This window comes from Lipotes vexillifer, unplaced genomic scaffold (genome assembly GCF_000442215.2).
Source record: "Lipotes vexillifer unplaced genomic scaffold, Lipotes_vexillifer_v1.1 scaffold28, whole genome shotgun sequence".
Taxonomy (NCBI): Eukaryota; Metazoa; Chordata; class Mammalia; order Artiodactyla; family Lipotidae; genus Lipotes; species Lipotes vexillifer.
Window position 1 is genome coordinate 509,430 of NW_006793929.1, and position 25,316 is coordinate 534,745.

Sequence of the window (25,316 nt, forward strand, 5' to 3'; positions counted from 1 at the left end):
CCCCCCCCGCCCCCATCCCCCATGCTGAGCGATCCACCGCCTCCATCCAGAAGACCTCAGTCTCCTGCGGTGTTTGTACGAGGTCTGCGGGGAGGGTGGAGGGGACGAGGGCGCTCCCGTGGTCCTTGTGCCCACGGTGGCCTCCGGGACAGCGACTAGCAGACGTCCCCCAAACTTTGAAACTGACGCCCTCAGGACATTGACTTGTCTTTGGAAAAGCAGATGCAGCTTTAATGGGGGATTCCAAATTGTCTCACCCTCTCTGCGTCTTGCGGGGTCTCAGTGGGCATGGCGCCCGGGGGCGGGCTCTGCTTTCTGCCCTGTGTCTCCTGCTGGGAGAGCTGACCCCGCGCCCCTTGGGTCCGCCAGGAGAAGGTGTGGCTGAACGTGGACAAGAGCCTGGAGTGCATCATCCAGCGGGCAGACAAGCTGCTGCAGCGGGAGCGCCTGCAGGGCGAGGGCTGCGACCATAGCCTCCCTGGCACCGGCAGCTGCGCAGGAAGGAAAGGTAACCGGGGCAGCCAGGCCTACTGGATCCGACCGGAGGACCCCCTCTGCGATGTCCCCCCCTCGCCACGCCCCCCCGCCGCATGCCGCCCTCACCTGACCACACGTGCGTACGCACCCCGCTTCCCACCTCCACCTCGAGTGCTGTCCATGTGTCCGTGTGTGTCTGTAACTCCACGCCCGCCACGCAGACTGCAGGGAGGCCTCTCAGCAGAGGGGGTGTCGCGGCACCCAGAGCAGTGGGGGCAGGGCCTCCCCGAGCCTTCACGGCTGCGGGGCCCGCGTGTGAGCCTGCAGGCGAAGGCCGGACCTCAGGGCCCTGCGGGCTCACACTGCCGCGTCCGGGAGGGTGGGGCTCCTGGACTTTTCTGGTTTGTCAGCCAGTTTGGGAACCCGAAGGAGGCCGAACAGTAGGTGCCTTTCTCGTGAGATTGCTTACTGCATCAGGCATCAAGGAAAAGGTGAGGCATGCAGCTCTCTCTGGATAAGAGCTGGTGGCAGGCCCAGCGGACTCATCTGGAAAGGCTGGTTGTCACTGGCTGGGCGCGCTTTTATCCGGCAGAGGCCTCCTGCCCTGGGCCTTGCTCGTAACCCAGTCAGAGGGTGGGCCCCGCTCCCACGTCTCGGGGGGCCAGTTAGGTTCCTCTGTTCGGCGCCACCTCCAAGGTGGGGCTCTCGGTAGAAGGCAGGACGCTGGCGTGAAGCGGCACGCTTCAGAAACAGCCTGCTGCCTGCGGAGACACAGGGCATGACCAGACGCTCTGCCCCGCTGTCGCCTTACAGCTGGGGGCCACGTGCCTCCTGAACCCCTGGGTCCCTGGTCCGTGCAGCTCTGACCTTTCCCCGGAAGAGCTGGTGGGGTTGTGCGCCAGGCAGCTGAGATCCAGCTGCTGCCGCGGCCTCCTTGCCCCCCTTTGGGCGGGTTAAGGCCCAGCTGGGCCAGGGATGGGCCGCTGGCAGTGGGACTTGTCATTTCTGAACCGGGCAGCTTTCATTCAAGGCAGGGTCTCGCTCCCCTGTCGGAGCCTCTTGGTAAATCCTTCTTTGGTTTGTCAGACGCCCTCTCCCTCCAGTCCACCTGCAGTCTGTCCCCAGGGTGCGCTCTCACTTGAGCCTGTGTTTCCCCGGTGTCCCCGTCCTCCACTCTGCCATCTGTGAGGGGTTCGACTTTCAGTTCCCCAAACCTGTGTTTGGTTCATGGAACTGTTTTGTCTTTGTTTGTGCTCTCATTTTTTTTTTTTTTTTTTTTTTTTACTGTAAATTGTGTTTCTTTAAAAACATTTCTGAAAATTCATTGCTCATTTCTCTTTAATATTGTCTTGCTTGCAATTTAAACATTTTTCTGCAGATTTAAAAAAAGTTACTGATTGGATTTTTTTTAATGCAGGAGATAGTTCATTTAACTGGATGTACTGTTGTATTCATAACTTAAATGTCCTCTTTTTCTAGGCACATCCTGTATTGTTCAAATATATAGACAAATTTAAGTGCAGCTTTAAAGTTATTTAAAGGAGCATTTATTTGTGATATTTAGGGCTTGACTTGTGTGTGCCGTACAGATCAGCTCTGTTGTGCTCATGGGAGTAGGAAGCGTTTGAGAGACTCTGACTCTGCTGATCAGCGCTCAAAAGAAACTTATGAAACCATATGCCTCTAAATTACCTGCACGTGATCCTTAATTTAAAAATCTGAGCACAGCCGGGAAGCCGTTCAGACCTCGGCATGATCAGGAGGATCTGGAAAAACCAGACTGTGAGCCATTTGTTTTACTCAATCTCTTGTCCTCAGGGACCAGAGCTGGGCTCTGTCATGACTCCCGATGCCCTTCCAAGTTCCTGGGGCACTTCTTTTGGCCTAATGAGCGGGGGTTGTGTTCACACCAGCGTATTTATTGCCTGTGAACAACTCCATGCCTCTTTGAAAGGCCTTCTCTCTTTTCACTCCAATTCTCTACCCTGTCCTGGGTCCTTGGTTTTCATTTTTCATCAAGGAGTCGCCCTGCCTCAGCCCCGCCTGGGGTCAGGGCTCCGCAGGGCCCACTGACCAGTCCCCCGCAGCGGGGACCGCAGAGGCTCCGTGAGCCTCCCTCTCCTGGTTTTCCACCCAAGTGACCCGTCTGCAAACTGTCAGGATTTGGTGACTTCCATTACCTCCCCCACACACTCTCTCCTGGTCTCCTCATCCCCGAAGAGTCCTTCAAACCCTGGACCAGGTTTCTCTTAACCTGAGATCTATGGGTTGCACCCCAGGTCCATGTACCCCTGAGATTGTGTGCTAAAATCCGCATGGGTGTGGCGCAGTCCACAGTGGGCATCAAATCGCAGGGGCCTCTGTGATCTAAGAGGAGGTCCCTCTCTCCCGTTTGATTGAAAAATGAGTCTACCCAGTGGGTTTAACCCCTCATCCCTTCTCAGGCATGGTCCCAGCCCAGCGGTTTGGGATCACTGCAGATCATGAAAACAGGCTTCTAGACCCTTCTCCTCATAGAGACTTGGGATCTTGGAGGAAGGGTGATGGGGAGACAGAGATCTGTATTTTTCCAAGGCCTGGGGTAATTCTGATTTTAGCCAGACAGATGCTGAACAGTCACCGCTGTGCATCACACACCCCACGGTGGTTTCCCTCTTTGTGAAGCAGGCAGTCTCAGGATATTTGCGCTCTAGTGAAGACGCTGAAGTCTTCAACATACAGAGGCCTTTAATTTTGCTCTATTTTCTGTCCCGTTGGCCAGTTTAAGAAGTCATTGCCAAAGACGATTAGAGAGAAGATCCCTGCCACCACCCTTCTGGACAATCCAGGTTGCCAAAGTCTCCGTTCAGCTGGTTCTCGTTATTCTTGAGGATCTGAAACTACCTGTTTCAGGATCCTAAAACGTTCTTTGAACTGAAAAGTTTAGACATAAAATAAAATAAGCTTTTAGCCCAAACGATCCCTTTTCAGACTTGTTTGTTTCAGGTGGCACACCCAGTTAACCAGGGATTTTAGAGTTTTTAAGGGAGAAGAGAACTTGGAATGAGTACCTCCCGATGTGACTCAGTGTAGGTGAAATTGAGTTAAACTTGGTGTTCTTTGAGGGACCTGAAGGGATGTTCCAATTATAGACTTCCCTCAATCATAAACGTTTTGTATTTGGCTTAAACATCGTAAAGATTGGCATGCATGTGTCTGGTATATGGGTTTCATGACTGGACCCTAACCTTTTGGATCTCAGCAGCCGACCTTTAGCCCAGGCTCTAGAGTCAGTCAGGGCGGTGGGCTCTGAGCTGCACGCTCGATTTACTGGTCAGTCTCTCTCACTGCAAGTTTGCTTCCAGATGTCGTGAGCCAGCGTGGGCTCCAGCACATGCAATGGGATGGACGTGGGGGCTTTATCCATTGTGCCACGTTAACCTGCTCTTCCCGAAGAGCGTGTCATGTTGAAGTGCCAGCAACATGAATGTGGACACCGGTGGGTCGGGCAGGGAGCTCCAGGCAGCCCGACCACCTTCACGCGACTCCTGGGGAAGAGGCAGGCAGGCCCCGGCCTCTTCTCCGAGGCTCAGTTTAGCCGGCTTACTGCCAGCTGCTGCTGCAGTTGCTCTAAGCGTTGAGTTGCTCGTGTTTGAACCGTGTGCCGCTCCTTAATCATCCATGTCACCCTCCATTTCTGTGCAGATTGCAGTCCCCCTCCTGAAGAGTCCAGCCCAGGTACGTGGTTTCTGTTCAAGGCTTCTGCAGATGTCTTCTTAATATTCAGGGTGTGTTTGTAGCTAAACTGTCAAAGGTTACCTTGTACTCCCAGAGTTAGGAAAACATTTTAGGAGTTTCCTCATTGTGAGGGATGTAGCAACTTTTCGTAGGTGTGGCGAGGGGCCAGTCGGGCTGGTATTGTGACCAGAAGCAGGCTACCACATGCGTTTTTGTCACTTTCCCATCCTAAACCCTTTTCAGAAGTTAGTGTCCACCAGCGCATTAGGCTTCCTGAAGTGGGTGGCCTGGCTAAGGGAGGACACGATGGTACATGACGCTTCCTGTGATTTCACCTGAGCTTGCGAGCATCCCATGGAGGGGGAGGTAGATAAGAGGTAGCCGTCCAGATGCTGTGGCATGGTAATCACACAGCATCCTCTCTTCTGAGTCTGGCTGCAGCCTTAGACTTCCTGTCAGGCACTGCTGTGGGCTTCAGGTGGAGTTAGTGCTAGAAATGGAATCTTTTTGACTGCATTTGCATGTAGAAATCAGTGTTTGTGACTCTAGTTCAGGGGTTGGCAAACCACTGCTCCGAGCGAATCCCGTCCACCGCCTGCTCTTGTAAATACCGTTTTCCTGGAAATAAGTCACTCCCATTCATTCATGTACTGTCCACGGCTGCTTTGGGGCAGTGCCAGAGTCCAGTAGTTGCAACAGAGACCCTGTGGCCTTCAAAGCCTAAAATGTTTACTGTCTAGTCCTTTACAGAAAAAATGTGCCGACCCCTGCTCTAGTTCATTATCAGATTTCCTGGATGTGGTTTGTGGTTTTCCCAGAGGGAGCATGAGACCCCCCAAATACGATGTTGTGGGGTTTTTTCCCCTTACACTCCAAAAAGCAGCTACCCAGTCAGCCTGAGGATTACATCCCGCCCTCTGACTGCATGTAAATATGACATAGCAGGCCACCTGCCTTATGTCTAGGGTGCAGCCACCTGTGATTGTGGGATTTACTGCACTATTCCCGTCAGCTCTCAGAGCATCCTCTCACTCACACGGCACCGGGGAATTCAGCTCCGCTCACGGCGATGATTCCAGAACCCCATTTGCTCATCAGTGGGTAATCTGATTAGGCACCTCATAACCCCCCAGTTTGCTTTCAGCCCCTCAGTTTCTCTCTCCAGAAACGTTAGTTTGGTCATGAGCAGGTCTCCAGCTCCGGTTCCCTGGGCCCTCCCCAGCACCTCCCCTGGCCTGGGCCTGGCTCCTTCCCACCTGCCTCTGGACTCCCAGTCCCCCCAGCTTACCTGCAGGACAGGTCGGTGCCTTCTCGCTGCGCTGTCTCCCCCGAGCCCCGTGGCGGTGACCGTCCCCAGCAGTTAAGGCCAGGAAAGGGGGTGGCAGCCTCATGACCCTGGCCCGAGGCAGCTCGGGGCTTTCCTCGGCTCTGCGTGCCCTGCAGTTTGTAGAGCCGAGGGGAGGCCTAGTGGGTTCCCAGGCAGCACTCGGGCAGCCTGGCTTGTACAGCTCTCCTCGTCTTCTGTGAGCTCTGTCACTTCCAGAAGCTTTGGTGGCCTGTCCACAGTTGATGTCAGATGGACTAAAAGGTCCCCTGCCAAGGGTTCCTTTAGCTTTTCCCACAGAGCTGTATTTAGTCTGAGTTAGAACACACGCCATTTTCTCTCTCTCTCTCCCTACTTTCTCCTTTCCCTCCCCTATTAATGAGAAAAAAAAAAAAAAAAATACACAAAAGCAAAGCTACCTAAAGTAGCACAGTCCTGGATTGACCACCCATCAGTGAATGTTCCAGCTGAGCAGTGAGATCAGGAGCTTGTCCCACAAGGGCATCAGCTCCAGCGCGAAGGGTGCTGCTTAGTCATTGGTGTTTTTTGTTCATTGCCAGACTTTCTCGATGTAGGAGGCAGAGTAAACCCCTTCACCAGCCCTAACGTCCCAGACACCTGTACTTAACTAGGTTCTGGTAGAAATCTCATCACTGTCCCTGAAGTTTATTTTGTTTGGAAGTTTTGAAGTTTGGTTTCCCCTCGTCTTGACCCAAAATGTATTATCCCCAGCGACTATTCGCTGCATAGTCAGATGTGTGTACAAGTGGCCATTCTTTTTGTGTGTCTGGGAAGACACTTAGCCTTTCTGAGGCTGTTTCCTTACCCATATTACTAGTCCTATCTCTGTGGATTTAGTGAGAAAACAGAGAGTGAGGCACTCACAGGTGTTGACTTAAGGGCTGGTTGATGCTCTCATTGAACACCGGAGCCATCCAGACGCGGCTGAGCCCTTCTCTGGGTGGACATCAGGCTCAACTCCCGCCCAGGGCCACATCTCTTCTCCAGAACAAACCCTGTGTGCTTTTTTTTAACCATCCTTCCAATTCTGCAGTTTTTTTCAGGGTCTTTTTTTTTTTTTTTTTTTTTTTTTTTTTTTTTTTTTTTTTTTTTTTTTTTTTTTTCTAAAAAAATTTTTTTTTTTTTTTTTTTGGTTTGGTTTGTTGTTGTTTTTTCTCTAATGCAGCAAAACTAAGTCATTCTTATGTGGATTTTGTTTAAACAGAAGTAGGCAGAGCAAAAAATTGTATGCAGAGGGCTTGCTCAGTCAAATAAGACCACTTGTATATTCTGATCATTTTCAGGTTAAAATGATCATGAGTTGCATATTAATTACATATATATATTCATGTTAAGTGGAACAGACAGTAAAACTGACAACACTTGCTCTAAGGGCATTCACTTCTGAGGTGAAGAATAGTCTTAATGACTGCCTACCTTTCCCCAAACTACTTGGCTATTAAAACTTAATGCCCATTGGCCTTTTCTGACAGTTGTTGAATATAATTGACATGGATTCAACAGAGTTCTTCAAAGAAACAAAAACATGGTCTCTGAGAATTTTAGAGGAAGGAAGACGTGGATATTCTCCACTACAGTCACCCCGTTTTACCGCGAAGGGCCCCTGTGGCTGAGGGGTCAGGGGACCTGCCCACGGCTCACCCACCACTGCTCAGTGGCAGCCGGGGCCTGGGACTCGCATTTTCCGCTCCTCCATGCAGGGTTCTTTTTCACTGTGATTTATTTGCCAGGACCTTTTTGCTATAGACTTTCTAAATGTAAGCCTGCTTTTTTCCACTAGAGATAGAAATCCTTGTCCGTGTACAGTGTGTCTGCATATACACTTAGATCATTTCCAAATTTTGAATGGCTACGTAGACCTGAAAATCTGCGTTGACCAAACACTGAGTACAGGGAAGTCCTTTTGTAGGTTTTAGGCGTTTCTCTGAATTTGTTTCTCAACAAAGCGTGAAGCACACAGTTTGAGAGAGCAGAGCCACAGCTCCCTTCTCTCTAAGATTCTGTTTATCTGAGACGGAGCTGACCACCCTAAGCAGCTGCACTGCTCACGAGGCCAGGGCCTGTCCTGAGTGGGGCGACGGCCACGGGCATCCTGTGACCCGCACCCCATCCTAGGAGGGTGCCCTGCCCGGGCTGCACACCACTGCCTTCGCCGCGCTCCGGGTGGGCGCACCCAGTGGTGATGATCCAGTGCCTATTTCTGGGCTTGGTGGCCTGTTAAAAAAATATAACTGATGGGGGCATGTCTTTTCTCGTCTAAATGTCTTCCAAATAGGAAGGACCAAAAAGAGCCAAAGCCAAAAATACCTTTCACTCTGTTTTTCTCCCCTGAGGTTCTATTTTTAAAAAGTTGTTTTGGTACAGGGTCACAGTTTCCTTATATTCCAAAAACAGAACAACCCCACCAAGCCAGGAATAGAGGGAGTCCGGCAGGAAGGTGGCGGCGGGGAAGAAAGCGCAGGAGGCGGGGACACTGAGGGCTGCTGCTGCGTAGGTCGGGGAGGGTCCTTCCGCAGTCGTGGGTGGGGCCTGCGCCCGCTGCGCAAAGCCTCGGCCAGGCTGGGTTGGCCTTGCTCCGGAAGCCCGGGGCTCTGCCTCGCCACCTGGATCAGAGAAGCCAGACAGCAGGTACCCCGCGAGGGACGGCGGTGCCGGCGAGGCACTGGCCTCCGCAGACACAGTGTGTTCTTGCTGAGTCATGACTCCCAGAGCTCGCTGTCGTCTTCCTCGAAAGGAACAGTCGGGGCCGTGAGTGTGTAGAGCCCCCAGAGCGGGTGTCGGCGGTCCCCGAGGAGGGCTGATGGTGTGTTTGCTGGAGAAGCTTCAGGCTAGGAGGGCAGAGACCGGGGCTGAACTTGGCACCACTTCTGGGCCGTGCGGAGGCGGGAGGGGCAGGCGGGGTGGCAGGGCCGGTGCGGGACTGGGGGCCGGGGGCCTTCGAAGTGCCGCCTTCTGAGCCGACCGCCCCTCGTGCCAGGTGAGTGGAGCGAGGCCCTGTACCCCCTGCTGACCACCCTCACGGACTGCGTGGCCATGATGAGCGACAAGGCCAAGAAGGCGATGGTCTTCCTGCTCATGCAGGACAGCGCGCCCACCATCGCCACCTTCCTGAGCCTGCAGTACCGCCGCGACGTGGTCTTCTGCCAGACGGTAGGTGAACCTGTTCCTCTCTGCCGGTTGAGGAAACCAGCGTGGCGCTGTGCCCTCCCGCCTGTGGCTTTGCCCGTGTGGCCTGAGGCCTGGGTGTTGGCCTTGGAGGGAGGGGGAGGGGAGCTGCTGGATCACAGGTGCTCAGGACGGTCCGGCTTCACACCTGCTCCCTGGGAACCTGCACCAAGGAGCCTGGGGTCACACCAGCCCTGGTGCCACCTTTGTTCTTCCCTGCAGAGGAGTTCATTGAGGGAAGACACGCAATCTGTTTTCTGGTTTATAAAGCAGCAGGTATTAGACCTGCTCAGGCACAACTCTATTCTGGTGATTTCGATTTCCCTTCAGAGGAGGGAAGAGCTTAAATGAGCATCACCAGTTTTCAGGTGCAGTAATTTGATGAGCAGAGTGAACGGTGGCAGAGGCTTGGTAGGTTCTGTGCGGCTTCCTGTCCCCACGAGGCTGGGGCTGTGCACGGGGCACCTCTGCCCAGGAGACTCGCGGAGGGACCTGTTCTCCGCTCCTGCCCCTCGTTGTGAGCACCCCGCTTTCCAGCCAGCTCTGATCTGGATCTTTGGGCATAGAGGCCTTTCCTTTCACCATGGGGAGATGATTCTGGGCTTCCAGAAGGTTCTGGCCCAGGAGTGACCCCAAGGTCGGGTCGGAAGCTGAACCAAAACCAGACGGACCTTTGGAAGCGAGCCCTCCCGTGGCCTCTGCACTCCTGGTCCCAGGCCCCGAGGGCGAGGGGCTGCCGCAGGCAGAGCAACGCGGGTGCAAAAACCGGGGCGGGCCAGGCGCGAGGTGAGGCGGTGTCTGTTCCCTGCAGCTGACCGCGCTCATCTGTGGCTTCATCATCAAGCTGAGGAACTGCCTGCACGACGACGGCTTCTTGCGGCAGCTCTACACCATCGGGCTGCTCGCCCAGTTTGAGAGCTTGCTAAGCACCTACGGTGAGCCGCCTGGGCTGGGGTTGTGAGAGCCTCGGTGTGTGACCCTCTCTCATTTCCCTAAGTGGTTTTCTGATACACAGGTAACATTACATTTCTGATACATTAAAATGTATCCAAACATACCCCTGTAGGTGACAAAGAACTAAAAAAAGCCCTATATAGTTACACACAGACACACACACACACACACACACACACACCCGCTTGTGGCCCATTTCTGCACCCACTAAATTATTAGAAGGAAAGTTGCTGGGTCAAACAGTAGGAGTATTTAAAAAATTTGTTGAAATTTCCAAATTGTCTTATAAATGGTCTTTTCTCCTCATCTTCGTTTTCTGTTTATTTCTTCTTAGAAGGTAAAAACGGATAATTTTTTTAAAGTATCCGTTAATCTTTGGAGTTCTAAGACATTGAAGAAATACCAAAAGATCTCAAGAATACGGAAAGATCACAACACCTAAAGAGCTGGCTTTGCCTTCTGAGGTTCCCACGTGTAGGTCCCCCACCCCTCCCTTCGCCAGGAAAGGGCCGGGAACTACAAGGCGTGGTTGCACCAGCTGTGCTTTTTAACGTGGTCATAGGACTTCAGTAGTGGGCTTTACTCACAGAGAAGTGAGGCACTTGGCCAGCCTCCCCGCAACTCTCACCGCCTCGTCACTGCCACCCTGAGCTCATTGCTGTCCTTCCGTGGCCACGCTGAGTCCAGGGGAGAGCGCAGGTCCCCTCTGCCTGACAGCCCTTTCCCTCTCTTGCCTCCAGGGGAGGAGCTGGCCATGCTGGAGGACATGAGTCTTGGGATCATGGACTTGAGGAACGTGACCTTCAAAGTCACTCAGGCTACTTCTAATGCATCAACCGACATGCTGCCCGTCATCACAGGAAATCGGTAGAAATGTTTTTCTGATTCTCAGAACTAGCGCAGTTTTAATCTGTGTTCGTGACACGTGATGCACGTTTCATTTTTGCTTTATTCCGTTTCATTCAGCTGGAAGCACTCATCCCAGCCCGCTACACTCATCTCACAGCCCTGTACAGGTCGGTGACCGGCAGCTAGGAGGCCTCCGGGCCGGGCCAGGCCGCTGTCCCGTCCTGAGGCCAGCAGGGCCTTCCTCTCCTTGCTCGCCTGCCTCGCATCTCCCTGTCGCAGGCCTGACCCTCCCCTTCTTCTGCGTTTCAGGGATGGCTTTAACGTGCGGATCCCCCTGCCGGGCCCCCTGTTTGACGCCCTGCCCCGGGAGATCCAGAGCGGGATGCTGCTGCGGGTGCAGCCCGTGCTCTTCAACGTGGGCATCAACGAGCAGCAGACGCTGGCCGAAAGGTGCGTGCCGGGCCACCTCTGTGGGCCAGGGGCTGCATCCGTTGGTCGCTGAGCTGCTGGAGAGCGTGTACTTAGTCCTCTTCGGGCTCCGAGGGCCACCTGGACTTTGTTATCCCTCCTTCCTCTAAGTTCAGCCACATACCGGGCTCGTCTTTGGTGCTGGAACACAAAGATGAACCAGATGAGGTCCGTGTCCTCGAGAGACTTGGGCTGGTAGCAGAGAGATATGGCTGCAAGGATTAAGATGAGTGCAGGGAGTAGGGGCCCTAGTGAGGTCTCAGGGCGTCTGGGAGGGCTTCCTGGAAGTGGGTTTTAAAGAGTAAGTAGGAGTTGGTTATGTGAGGAGGTGGAGGAGAGACCTGGCGTCCCAGGCCAAGGAGCCTGAACAAAGGCAGGTGGGGAGAAGCCACGTGGGGCTGGAGGCTCAAGTAGCAGGCAGCAGTGGGCAGGGGTGAGGACGGAGAGGCCTGGATGCCAGGCATAGAGCCACGCCTTGGTCCTAAAGGCCTGTGCCTCGTAAACTCCTCCAGGGTCACCTGCCAGGCAGCAGGGAAGAGTCACGTGTGCAAGTGTGTGCAGGTGTCGGAGAGGAGGAGGGGACTGGGTGTGTGTAGCTTCTAATGACCTTCTATTGGTACCTGTCACATCGTTACATGCATGTGATCTACATGTTTTAGAACTAAAAGGTATCTTAAAGTTTTTGCTGTTAAGGACATGTGGTCTCCAGGACGACATATGCCATACTTCTGTTGAGCCTTCTGAGCCCAGTGGTCAGTGTCCATTGATTCCCCAGGTGTAGGGTCCTCCCCACACAGTCGGAGACCTTTCAGTGGGACAGGACACCATCAGAGTCACATCTGAAGGTCATCTGCCGGCCATGTGCTGGAAAGATGTGAGGGGCCAGATGTGACGAGCGGGTTGTCGGGAAGAATCCGGGCCAGAGGCGGTGACCTGGGTCAGGCAGGGGCAGTGCAGATGGGAAGGGACAGACTGGAGAGCCGAGACGTGGTCTTCAGCGGGGCAGGTGTGAGAGGCGACGAGGAGAGGAACAGAGCAGGCCTCTAGGTGGGTGGTGAGTAGCTGGTCCTAATCGGGAGAGGGGTCATGCTGGGGGCAGTTGGAGAGCTGGCCTTAGGCTGAGGGCGCCAGCCCAGGAAGCAGAGATCTGGAAGGTGTGGCCAGAGGTGAGGTGCCCACTTCAGGGAGAGTGGGCAGCGTCGGGGCCCCCAGCAAGGAGGTGTCCTCAGAAGGAGTTAACATTCCCTGCGTCTGGCAGCTGCTGTTCCTGACTACAAGAGTGGTTTCTGGAAAAGGTGTTTCCGGAAAGGTTTCTGCAAAGGGTTGAGGCCAGGCCAGATTAGAGTGAGCAGAGGGCCAGGTGGCGGAGGACATGGCAGTGGACGGGGGACATGGGGAGCAGGGTCTGTGCTCTGCTTGCTTGTCTGCTCCTAAACAAGGCCAGCTCACCTGTGTCCCAGGGCGACCCCGAGGGAGCAGGTGCCTGGAGGAGAAAAAACCATTTTGGGCATCAGGGGTGGTCGGGTTGCGGTGGACCCACAGGAGGGCATCCTGCCCCCCCGAGGGATGACTCTGGGACTGTGAAGAGGCTGCCATGCACGGAGGTCGCTGGGCAGGAAGTGGTAGAGGGGGCGTGCGTCCAGGCCTGGGACTCCAGGGCTGCGTGTTTGATGAGCACCTGCGCCTTCCTCACGGGTGGCTTCCCTCCCGACTCGCCACGGGCCTGGCTCCCTGTGTGGTGAGGGGAGGGCTGGGGCCCTGCACTCCGTCCAGCAGGAGCAGCTGGTCGGGTCTGGTCATCCAGCAGCAGGGCGACTTCCGATTTGAAGATGGGACTGTCCTGATTCCCCAGCCAGAGCCCCACTGCCGGCCCCGCTCCCGGGCGCCTCCGGGGTGGGAGGACGGGGACCTGGGGCCGCGCGGCGGGGCTGCCCAAGGGCCTGGGTGTCTTGCAGGCATGCCTGTCACAGGTCACGCAGGGTTCCTGCTCATGAAACGTATTCAGACTTGTCACCAACACAGCAGAGATGACCTTAAGCTTGGGGGGAGGAATGTGGCTTAGAATCTAGACGTGCGCCATAAGGATCGAGAGAATTGACATCGTTACCTTTAACACGGTCACCGTGGCCCTAGAGAAAGCGACATTAGCCAACTAACGGTGTCCCCCTGTGACCTCTGAAGGTTTGGCGACACGTCTTTACAAGAAGTTATCAACGTGGAGAGCTTGGTGCGGTTAAATTCCTACTTCGAGCAGTTTAAGGAGGTTTTGCCAGAGGATTGTAAGTATCTCTTCACCACGGCAGGTCCCCACCTGCTATCTTTCGTCCCTCGAGGGGTTTGAGGTTTGCTTAGTGACCTTCTGATGCTGATGCTGACCCCCCCGCCGCCTCCCGCCCTGTCACCAATGTGGTCGGCTGCTTTCATGCCCGAGGTCACCGTGCAAGACATGAAAGGGCTGAGGACAGACCCTGGGGAGGGCTCGCATGGAGGCTGGGCCAGGTGGGCGCAGAGCCGAGGGGCCCCGCTGGTGTCTGAGGCGAGGCTGCGGCGGCGCAGGTGGGTGACCATGCTGCACGGCCTCGAGTGGCCGGAGGCCGGCAGGGACTGAGGGCTGGCACGTGGGGAGGCAGGAAACACGCCTGGAGCACGGGGGGATGGATGGGGGTGTTAAAGGCCCGAGCGAAGGGGCTAGAAAAACAGGCCTGCGAGATGCCAGAGGATGGCAGGACTGGAGATCCTGCAGGGCCAGGTCAGGGCCCGCGAGCGAGTCGGGGGACATGGTGTGGGCACAGGAGCTCAGGCGGGGGGCCTCAAGTCTCCCCATGAACTGAAGGCGTGAGCCCAGCACTGAGCTTGGCGGCTGTGAAGGAGGCTTGGGACGGGTGCTGTTGGAGCCGTCGAGGCTCTGGCACTGACCACACATCGGAATTCACTGGGGAACCTGGGAAAATCCTCTTGCCAGGGGCCCAGCTCAGAGTGTAGAGGGCGGGGCCTTGGCCTCGGGAGGTTTAGAAACTCCCCGGGTGATCCCCGTATGCTGCAACCAAGCTCGAAAGCGATGACGTTTAAGAGGTCAGTAAAATGCTTTTCTGAGGACTCAGCTAAAGGCCATGGCACCTGGCTCTCGGGATCCCAGATACCGAGTCATCCTCGTGTTCTTCCACAGTGATCATAGTGACCAGTGACAGATTTGTCAAGTCCTTGCATGTGCCAGGCCTTCTACACACTTCCCGTGAATTATCTAACTGATCCCGCAGCAGCCTTGGGAGGCAGGCTTGGTTTCATACCCATTTGACATATAGTGACACTGAGGCATGGAGGGCAGGTCCCCCAAGGAACCCGGGTCAGGCCAGGTGGCCTGCGGCCAACGCCCACCTTCTGACTGCTCTGGAGGCGGGGACAGTGCTGGCTGCCCAGGCTTGGACTGAGGGGACGGGAGCGTGTGCTGGGCCAGCCCCCTGGCTAGGGTGCCCTGAGACGGAAGGGCCACGCTGGGGGATCAGGAGCCTTGTGGTCAGGAACGGGGAGACTTGCGCTCAACATTTTGGAGGGCGGCAGTTTCCAGTGAGATGTGGCCCGGGGGGTAAAGGCCTGGGAAGGGCGAGGCCTGCGGGATCAAAAACCAGTAGCACTGCCCATGGCCCAGGACGCTGGGGGTGCCGTAGCCCGCGTGGCCCTCAGCCCGGCAGTTACGCTTATCCGCGAGGCTGAGGAGGTGGGGCCCACCAGCAAGTGCCCCCAACTCTGCTGGGGCGCCAGTGTCGCTAATCGGGCCGGAAGGTCAGGTCGTGCGTCCCCTCCAGGAGGCTCTGGTTCGCAGCCTCTGGGTTCCCACAGCCCCCGTCACACGCTGAGCCCTCTGGCTCGGTCCCCGGAGCAGCGTGGTGCTGGGCACCGAGCAGCAGCGTGAAGTGGCTGGCATGGGATCCTGCATGCACCGGGGAGGTTGTGCGGTGGAAACGGATGCATAGTTCCATCCTACAGTTGGTGGTGGTTTGCGGATTCAGGCCCCCTGGCTGTTTTCCGTAAATGTGACCTCGAGGCTCTTCTCTTCTCCCCTGGTGGTCCTGGTGTTTGAAAATCCCAGGCTTCTGAGGTGAGGTGGTCTGACAGATCTTCCAGCTGGAGGGGTCCTGGAGCGGCCTGGACACTGTCACGGTGGAGGAGGCTGCCCTTCCCACCTCCCCCAAGGGTGGCGGCCCCCTCAGTGTCGCCACCCCCGGCCCTAAGCATCCTCCAGCCCTGGCGGCGGTTCTGAAGACCTGATGGATCTTCCTCACTCCCTCCCGTTCTCGATGATTCGAGCTCCCCCTCCAGCCCCTCGAAAGAGCTGAAAGGAGGCCAGGTGGTTGCCCTTTGCAGGTGGCACTGAAGTGGCAGTGAAAGTAACGGAGTCCTCACCGTGCTGGCCACCGGGCCCAGTCCCTGAACACAGGCCTCCCTTCTTGCGTCAATCACACTGAACCTCCGGCTCCGGCCGGGACTCATCCTTTGGCCGTTTCTGGCGGCGCTGGCTGCCATGGGCTAAGTCCCCGCAGGCAGCCCCAGCTCCACGACCCTGTGTCTCTTCCAGGCCTACCTCGATCTCGGAGCCAGACGTGCCTGCCGGAGCTGCTGCGGTTCCTGGGTCAGAACGTGCACGCCAGGAAGAACAAGAACGTTGACATTCTCTGGCAAGCTGCTGAGGTGAGGGGAAAAAATGTTAATAACAACAACAAATTAAAACCTCAGCCAGGAGTGAAGAGAACAGATTTCTCCATAAGGACACAATGAGAGTTGCTCGTGAGTTGCTTACTGTAGAGCTGCCTGAATTCTGATAAGCCTGACACAGAATCTACCCCCTCGGACGTGGAATAGCCAGGCTGATGACAGTTGTCCCCTTCCGAAGCCCGCACAGTCGATAACCAGCTAGAGCTCACGACCTGCTGCATCTTTTAATAGGTTCAAAGGGAGATCTCTGGGACCTCTGCTATCTCTTTAAACAATATTTCTAGTACACTGCTGCTCAGATCTCTTCATTTCCCCTGAAATGAAGTCCTTATAAGACCTCAGATACTTTCTCAGCGATTTGTTTGTGGAGTTCCTCCTCTGAGACTGGGTATCAGAGCAGTTTCACAGCTCGTCATTCACTCACCCCTGATGAGGGGACCCGTCCACACTGGGACTCACACACAGAGTTGGAATATTATTAGTCGGGCCTAATTCACACATGGGGAGGCCCGCCAGCACCCCAAAGTGGCTGATAGTCCCCCCACAAAGACTGGAGCCTGGTGCTGCAGGCTGCCCTCTTGTGCAGGGATGCACCTGTGGCCACCCTGCTGCACCTTCCAGAACCTCATGGAGCTCTGGATCCACCATCTATGAATGTAGCTTTCTTTGACCCTATTTTTAGCTCTGGTTTATGCCACGTGTCTGGGTCATGAACTCTCCAGCCTGTGGAATTTAGCGAGCACATCCCTGTTCACTTCATCAGTTATGATTTTATTAATTCACTCTTCACTTAGCTCAGGGGCTGCTTAGAATCTTGTAAAAAAAATTTTGTCTATTCTCACAAGATGCCCATCTTCCTCCTGATGGTCTTGGCTGAACTTGTTTGGGTCCTTTCTGTCTTGTCCTTCAGACACAGTGCTTGGGACCACACTGTGCCCTCTGTAGAGTGGCATCCCTGGCAGTGGCTGCGTGGTCTCGGCTGAGGCCTTTTTGCCCGAGAAGCAGGCCCGGGGCCGTCTGTAGGGCAGCCTGCAGCGCCTCTGGTGTTTTTCTGAGAACAGCAGGTCACGGAGCCCACTGGCGTTAGGTCACATGGTTCTTCGTGAGATACCCATGTTGTTCTCACAATGCAGCATCTCCTACGGGTCCACAGGCCCTTACCTGAAGCTCTCATGGGCAGGTGTTTTAGAATTCACAGGGCTCCACGTTTCAGAAAGGTGATACGGTATACAGTTGGTACCTAGGCGTGTGATAGGGTGCACATCACCTGTGTGTAACATGGTGCACGTGGATGATTTCGCATCCCCGGGGGATCTGGGGCAGCACCCTGGAATCAAACTCCTGAATACTGTCTTACTGAAAAGTATGAATATGTATATGTATACAAAATGGGATAAATAAAAATTGTAGATAATTTGACATCCGCTCAAGAGCTGGTCATGTTGCCAAACGAGGCTGCGACAAACTTATGCCAAAAAAAAAAGTCTTTTGTTCTAGGGCTTTCTCGATTCAGGGACTGTGTGCCTAGGATTGCTCCTAGTAATGCAGAGCAAATGCTTCCAGGTGTCCTTCCATGGGGAGAGGAGGTGCCCTGAGGCGGCCTTTTCTCAGCAGGGGTGTTGCCCTCCACGCGAGCCCCTCACTTGGGAGGGGAGGTGCGCTGGGCCCTGTGCCAGGGCCCCGGGTCGAGCTGGAGGGGAGCCTGGTGGGCAGGAGGTGGCCACAGGGAAGTGGGTCTGCTGAGCTGTTCCCACCTGTGCAGATGAGGAAGAGTGTAGAGACCAGTGGGTCTGTGCTGTCACTTCCAGAGAGGCCTAGAGACTTGGCGGGGGCTGGGCATCCTGGGAGCTCTCTGACCTACCCCAGGGGGTGGGCAGCAAAGGGCTGGTCCGGGCAGAGCTGGGAATGTGGCTGAGCAGACGGCGGGGCCCCCGGGAGGCAGCAGCGTCCTGTGGGAGAGGCCCCGGGAGGTGGCCCGGGGCAGCGACCTGTCCCGTCTCCCCCTAAGTAAAGCCTGCCTTCCCGTTGGCAGATCTGCCGCCGCCTCAATGGGGTGCGGTTCACCAGCTGCAAGAGCGCCAAGGACCGCACGGCCATGTCGGTGACACTGGAGCAGTGCCTGATCCTGCAGCACGAGCACGGCATGGCCCCGCAGGTCTTTACGCAGGCCCTGGAGTGCATGCGCAGGTGAGTCCCCTGGGCCCGGCGGCCATGCTCTAGTTTGGCTTTGGAAAATTCCTCCACGTCTGCCAAGTCAAACTCCAGGCCCATCACATCCAGTGTCCTCTTTTGAGTCAGGGGGAGAAAAGAGCTGGCGCTGTGTCTGAGTGGGACCGCACTGAAGCGGGCAAGCCGAGGCAGCGGGGAGGGAGGTGGTGAGCTCGGAGGCGGCCGTGTGGCTGCCCTTTGGTGCCCGGTGTGCTCCGGCCACTCATCTTGCTGTGGGTGCGACTCAGGGCCCGGGCATCCCAGCAGGCCCCAGCTGTTCCCATCCTGCGTTGTCTCTTTTCAAACCGAGGGGAGGCCGAGCGTCCGCAGGCTGCGCGGGTTGGCTCCGCTTCTCCCAGTGGTGGGCTGGGTTTGCTTTCATGAGCCCGGTGTCCAGTGAGTGTTTCCTGGCAGCAGCCCCTCCCCTGTCCCTGTGCTGTGGCCACCTTGCCCTAATGATGTTCTGATTCCGAGGCAGCAGGCGTGTGTTCAGGATGAAACCTGGGACTAAAACTCTGTCCGCTGCCGAGCGATGCCTTGTTTCCGGCACTGCCGGGGAGCACCTCCCCTCACATACCAAAAGAAAGGATAAGAAACCTGCTCCTCCTGTCTTCTTCCATGTGGCCGCCAATGCTGTTCTAGTCTCGTTTCCAAGTCACTTCTACTGAATGTTCTGTACCATTTGTCCTCTCACCAAATTCTTCAAAGCATTCAATTCTCTTATCCTTTCTGTATGTCTCTGCCGTTTCACCTTCTCACAGTCGTACAGGAAAGCGATGCCTGAGCGCCTGCCTCTTGACAGTAGCGTTTTGTAGAACTGGAACCGTTTGTTCCTGTTTGGTCTTTCCAAGTTCACCCAAACCTCGTGACCTCAGGTCTGCCTGTTGATGCACTTTTAGAAAGTTCACACTCTCCCTGCCTTGGCCTCAGGGAGGCAGTGGGGTCTTGGCGTCCCTGGTGCGGTCAGCTGCGAGGTGCAAGGGAGGACCGCGCTGGTGAGACGCAGGCCGCCCGCCGCAGAGAGACGAGAAAAATGGAGGGACACAGCTCTAGCCGTGGGGCAGATACTAGGATGAGGTCTGTGCCGTAGGCGCACGTCAGGAGTACAGTTGGTACCCCTCTATCCAGTCTTGGCTTTGTGAACACATTCGATGAAACCAACAGTTTGTTCTGACTGCGTCTGAGCACAAAGGTCTCGGGAGACCAGGGAGCAGGTGGCTCCTTAGACACACGGGCGGCCCCATCTGCTGGCCTGCAGCCCACCAAGGGGCTGTGGGCAGTTACCCACACGTGCACAGGTGAACTGGGAGGCTTACAACACACGAGGCACGCTCACAACTTTGATCACGTGGGTGATTGCTAATCCTTGTAGGAAAATCAGAGAATCCACATAAGCCCCTACCCCAGTGACTCCCGCCCCAGCCCGTACCCCACAGGACAATTCTCCGTATTCCTGCTACTACAAGGAGCACTGCTAACATCCTGATGCATGTTCAGATACATACGTATGAGTGTGAGTGTGCTTAACCCACACATTGGTCAACTTACCCAGTCCCTGAATAGTACACAAAACATATGCACAAACAGATGCAGTTAGATATGTAATTCTGCCCACTGTTTTAGTCTACTGTTGTCACTTAACTGTCTTGTGAGCTTTTTCAGGTTAATGAATGTGGGCCTTATCATGTTGAGCACACCATAATTTATCCAATTTGCTGTCCTTGAATCTTTAAGCTGTGTACAGTGTGTCAGCACTTTAAATAAGGGTGCAGTGGATACCCTTGTGTTTTCTTCTACCCACGTCTGCCCTGTTGATTCTTTAGGTTAAAAAGTGTGCACCCTTGTAAGGCCTTTAATACAGATTGACAGGTTGTTCCCATACCAGTCACACCCAGTGTCCCGGGGGCCTGCCCACCCACCCTCTGGGTAATCATCCTGCCACTGCTCTGAGCGCTTCTGAGCCTGGGAAGTCGGCCCTGCTTTCCTACATTACGGCAGGGAACCCGGGGTCCTGAGTAGGGAAGGACCCTCCTCCCATGGGATGGGCATCATTCCCGTGGCCTCCCTCTGCTTCTCTGAAACCCCATCTGCCTCCAATCATGGATGACTTTTTAAAGTTTATTTAGGGTTTTTTGAATTTTCTAAAACCTCTGCCGTGAACATATGTTACCTTAATAATCGTGGAAGAAGTTATTAAAAACCAAAGCAAAGCTCGATGCCATCTTGCCTCTGCCGCCCCCGGGATCCTAAGAGCACCAGCCCCGGGTGCCGTGCTCGCCACCCTTGTCCACCTGACCTCATGCGTTTGTTTCCACGTGACACTGTTACCCCCTGCCCCCCCCCCCAGGCCCCAGGTGGCTGGTCGGTAGCTGGTGTTTCCGGCTGCGGCGTGGCCAGGAGCCGCGAGGCAGCCCGGAGCCCTAAGGAGGCAGCAGGAGGTTTGGCCATGCCCTGTGGTGGTTCTCTTGCTTTCTGGCTTGCGTCTTGCCCGACCGAGGAGCAGAGCACACAGGCAGCGGGGTGGGGCGGCTGGGGGCAGGTGGGCTGGGGGAGGGGCAGGGCTGACACTTGGCTGTCTTGTGTCCTGGAGGCCCAGGGTGAGCACTGGCCAGTGCTGTGCTAGCAAGTGCTTGACAGCCAGCTCTCTCCAAAAACAAAAACAAAACCTGATCTGTCTGGTTTGCCAATTTCTGTGGCATAAACACTCCCGCCAGCGCCTGTTTCGGGCTTCCGAGCGACACCACGGACCAGGGAGCTGGGAAGAGGTGCGCACGCTTGGCTTTTGCCATCGGAGCCCATTCCAGCTCCCTGCTGGTGGTGCCCCTCCGTCCCCAGTGCAGGGGCCGAAACACAACAGTGGGCCTTCCTAGGTAGCCCCAGTGGCCCCCGAGACTGCCCTGGCCGGGGTCGTGACCCCGTGATCAGTGCTCGTGGCATGAGAAGCGTCCCCCTGTGAGAATGGCACATCCAGGGTCCTCCGGGAGCCTCACCTCAGCACATTTCTTCGGTAGCACCAAAGGGGGACAGACCCCCAGTTTCCAGTGAGCTGGGTTGGACTCCATTCTTGGTAGACCCCATCTCACAGAACGATGACTCGGAATGGTAGCTCACACCCTGTCGCTGCGAAAAGCCAAGGCGAGTCTGGTGAGGGCTCTGCCTGCAGTTGACACCGAAGGGAAACGGTTATCATCTGAGTGTTCAATCAGGAGGCAGCTTTGGCGAAATAAGTTGCCCCAGCTGCTGCTCAGGCACCTGTGAGAAGGTCAGACGCCTCCGATGGTTCTTCATGTTCGGCCTGTTCTTTGGAGTCCATGTCTGGCCGCATGTGTGAGCACGGCAGGGCAGCATGGCGTGTGCTTGGCAGCCGAGGGAGTGAACATGGAAAACCATTTAGTCGGCCTACACGTGTTTGTTTTCAGTAGATTACAGAAGTTTTTTCTTATTTTCCCTTCTCTCTCTCCTTTTTTTCTTGTAACTGTGCTCGTTTTGTTTTGGTATCCCTTTTACACCCTTTTCTGCATATCATCTTTTTCTTTGTGTTGTGGCTTCATTCCATGTTTTTTTATATCTTATGTTTTGGTTCTCCTCTTTTCTTCCCATACTTTTGAAAAACTCCATTGCATGTGTCTCTCCTTTTCCTTTATTTTCTTTCCCCTCTTCTTTTCCTTTCTCCCAACTTCTTCCTTTTCGCAGCATTGGAACACGGGAGGTAGTCACCCAGAAGAACTTGAGCGGCCTGGTGCCCATCCGAGACTTAAGACTAGACCCCAGCCTCCTCTGTTCCATCCCTTTACTAGCTCTGAGCCCCAATTTACTGATTGCGTGGCTCTTCCTGAGCATAGCATACCTGGTGGCCAAATTGCGTTGCAAATGAATATCATTATGAGAAATTAACAAATCACCAGAAAAACAAAAGTGCCAGAACATGTCCAGCCACCGTGTACCTAACTGGACAGAAGGAATGTGTCAGAGCATGGTCCGCCGAGATATATTTCATGCCTTACAGTTTGACATTTTGTTGTTCTGAATTGTAAATACCTGCCAAATTATTTCACCAAGAGGACGTGTTTGTTTAAATTCTGTAGAGTTTTCAGTGCTTGTAACATGTTCTTACAGAGCTCTGTTACTGCTTTGTTTAGCTGGCCTGGAATTACTTGTACCAAATCTCTTACCTTCTGATGTAAAACTATTTATTACCTGTATATCTCTTGTGCCCTGTTTCCTAGAGAGAGGAATTCTGTCAGGAAGGAATTTGTATATTTGATACTATTCTTTAAATGTACTGCTAACCTTTCCTTTCCTTCTGAAGAGAAATGAAAAGTGTAGATGCTTTCTAACTGGCTCATCTAGATAAACCTATTTAATAGGACATGTACTTTCTGCTTTCATTTCAAAGCGTAGTCCCTGAAATTACAGTAGCAAACAGTTTGCAGAATTATAACATTTCCTTGCTTACGTTACTATTTCCAAGTTGGGATGACACAAAGCTGTGAGGATGGTAGCTCATTGTATCAAATCAGGCGCATCAAAATAACATATTGCATGTGACTTTAGAATTACTCTTTTAAATCTTTGTCATTAAACTGATCCAGGAACAAATGCACAGAGTAACAAAAGGCTGTTGAAGTTAGATACATTTATTTTTCTTGAAATAGCATTTTTCATCCAAAAAAACCCCCCTGCTTCTTTAATTCCAGATTCAAGTCCAGATACCTTTTCTCTCTTACAAATCAAATATGGTTAATTATGGGAAAAAAAATCAAAATTTACCAAAAAATAAGGCCTGACTTTTGGGCAGTTGTGCCAGATGGAGGTGTGAGAGAGAACAGGTCACTTTGGTTTCTGTTCTTATCGCTCTTAATTTTAACATGGCAACGTCTGTAAAATGGGAGGATTTGTAACCTTAACATTCCTGTGTGGAAAGCGGTGGCTAGACACCTGTGAAGGCAGCAGAGTAGATGGCAGGGAACCCCACAGATCCTGCATGAGAAACGGGCGGTGGACTTCTCTGTTTTCCAGCTCAGACTATGTTGTGCTTCTGTTGTGGCCTCCAGCTGGCTTTCCCATACGTTGCATTTTATGGAAGTGGATTTCTTTTCACCACTCTAGAAACACTGGAGTGAATTTAGAGAAGCTGGCTTTTCCAGAAACTTTACCCCCAGGCATGCACACAAACCCAGTCCACCACAAAATCTGGCCTCTCCATTCCCTCCCCCAGACTTCCAGAACTGACTCTGGGGTTTCTCTGGTTTGGCCTCAGATCTGAGTCTGGGTTCCGGGAACTGTAGAGGCAGTTACGACTGCAGAAGCAGTGGGTGACAGAGGGCAGGTGCGGACTTGAAATTCTAAGATGAAGGGGCATCCTCCTCCCCGCTGTGTCCTAGACCTGAGCACTGGGGAAGCCTAGGGCAGCTGAGTCCACTCTCGTCACAAGTGCATGTGGTCGCTCTGTCTTTTCTAGAACAAGGTGGCTGCTCTGTGGCACAGCTCCTGACATCTGTCAGGAGGGGGACTCTCTCCAGATGCCAAGTGACTGGTGGTGTTAAGTTGTAGCAACATGACAGTAGTCACAGGTGAGGTCCTGCCAGCCTGTGACTCTTGTGGAGAGGTGTGTCCACCACTTGTCCTCCTCCACATCAAGGTGTACAAGTCGACTTTCTGAGACCATCTCGTTCCTTTATTGGAACGAGGGCAGGCAGGGCCCACGGTTCACGTTCCATAGCTCCTAGCCTGTTCTGGGTAGGTAAAGCACTCCTGCCGCCCCCGGGGTGACACGTGCTGTGCCCGCCTCCGGGCTGGCGGAGACCATGCGCAGATGAGGGAGGCCCTTCTGACCACACAGTGTGTCCCCTCCTCTTCCCGGGTGCCACCGCCCGCCCAGCAAACGGGGCCCGCGGCCAGCTAGACAAGCGCCCCCTCTGGCCCCCCCCGGCGGGGCCTCACGGACACCATGGCCTGTCCCCGGCTGTCTGCCCCCGGCTGTCATGGTGCCCACCAGGCCTTCCTGTGGGCTTGGCTGCTAAGATAAGAGAGAAATGGATGGAAGGCGAGGGGCTAAGATTCTTGGGTCTTCTCTTCAGGGGTGGGTCAGAAGGCAGTACGTTCTAACTCTGCAGTCACGAGGTGAGATGGAGACAGTGCACCACGAGATCAGACGAGGCTGGGGTGGTGGTGGTGCTTTAGAATATCTGAGGAAGGAAGCTCAGCGTGCCTTTGAGCTGAGTTTTCATGTCGCCAAGGCCTTACGAAGTCAGGCTAAATATGTATTTGAAATCTTTCCTGCTTTAGTAAGTAACAGGCAGGATAAAACAAAGATGGGGAGATGATTCAAGAAATGGGGAGTCACTGATACTTGGTGAAGGTTTTCAGGTTGCTTCTGAGCTAATGCTAGCGCTGAGGCAGTGTCAGCGCAGGTGACTCTAGATGTTCAGGATCACCAAGACACTCGTGTGTCCAGATGAGTTCTGAAGGGGAAGATCCCCTCCGGAAAGGAAAAACAGAGCTGTCACTAAAATTAGTTGCCACTTGGGGTTTCAATTTTAATTTTTTGTTTTAAAAAATAGATGTCCTTGAAATAATTTATCGATATAATAAAAAAAGTCATGTAGCTTTGAAATAATTAAATCCCTCTTTCTAAAAATCTACCCAAGGCCACCTCAGTGTGCACTACAGACTCCTAAAAATAATGCAGCCATTGTGAGGGATCAAAGTATTTCCGCCTTAGGATGGAGGCTGGCCCCTGCGGCAGGAAACGCCAGTTACCACAGCACGGGCTTGCCTCTCTCCACAGCTCAGGCCCCAGCCCCAGGCTGGAGCTTGTCTAAACACTGGGTGATAGAGTCAGCGTGTGATGAGCCTCATTAGTCAGATTTTGTAAACTCAGTCCAAATTCAAACATTTGAGGGAAAATAAGCACAATTTAAAAATAAAGTGTAATCTTGACTGTAATTTCATGTGTAGTATATATTCAGCCAGCTAAACCAGTAATCAGCCTCTTTAACATGTAAATAAAAAGGGAATGTCACAGTTCACAAATTATTATTCTTCGTTCCTCAAACCAGTTTGACATTTACTACTGATAGGTAGTTTCTGAAAAGTGTGTACATTTCTTTGTAAATGGAGAAGCCATATCTGAAATAGTCCAATAATGTAAGAGCTTCCAAAGATTAAAGAAGCACCTATATAGCTTCTGCTTTAAACGGAGTATTTTTATCTGATTATTGGATGTTAGACCAACATGGTCTTTACTTACTCTAGGGCTCCCTGCTCGTATGGCTTAGGCGCTCAGTGCGGACGACACCCATGTAGCTGAGGGCTTTGAGGCTCTCGTGACAAGAAAGCATATCTGAGTTACTAAATTACTTAATATAACAAGCAGGTGGATACTTTTCTAAAATACCCGAGTTTATCTTCTGAATAAAAT

General features: G+C 53.9%; 1 protein-coding gene across 5 annotated transcripts in view; it reads left to right on the forward strand.

The window, feature by feature from the left end:
- The window catches only part of INPP4A (inositol polyphosphate-4-phosphatase type I A), a 54,291-nt gene that overhangs the window by 27,534 nt on the left and 1,441 nt on the right, over nt 1-25,316 (forward strand). For 2 of the 5 annotated variants that reach the window (XM_007466877.1, XM_007466878.1), the window contains 9 exons: nt 370-508; nt 4,162-4,194; nt 8,517-8,689; nt 9,516-9,639; nt 10,399-10,525; nt 10,817-10,957; nt 13,157-13,254; nt 15,549-15,661; nt 17,718-17,872. In XM_007466877.1, coding sequence (XP_007466939.1) covers nt 370-508; nt 4,162-4,194; nt 8,517-8,689; nt 9,516-9,639; nt 10,399-10,525; nt 10,817-10,957; nt 13,157-13,254; nt 15,549-15,661; nt 17,718-17,872 — 1,103 coding nt within the window. Of the gene's footprint in view, nt 1-369; nt 614-4,161; nt 4,195-8,516; nt 8,690-9,515; nt 9,640-10,398; nt 10,526-10,816; nt 10,958-13,156; nt 13,255-15,548; nt 15,662-17,717; nt 17,873-21,586; nt 21,833-25,316 lie in introns of those variants that run through there. The other 3 variants (XM_007466876.1, XM_007466874.1, XM_007466875.1) reach the window with 3 other exon arrangements.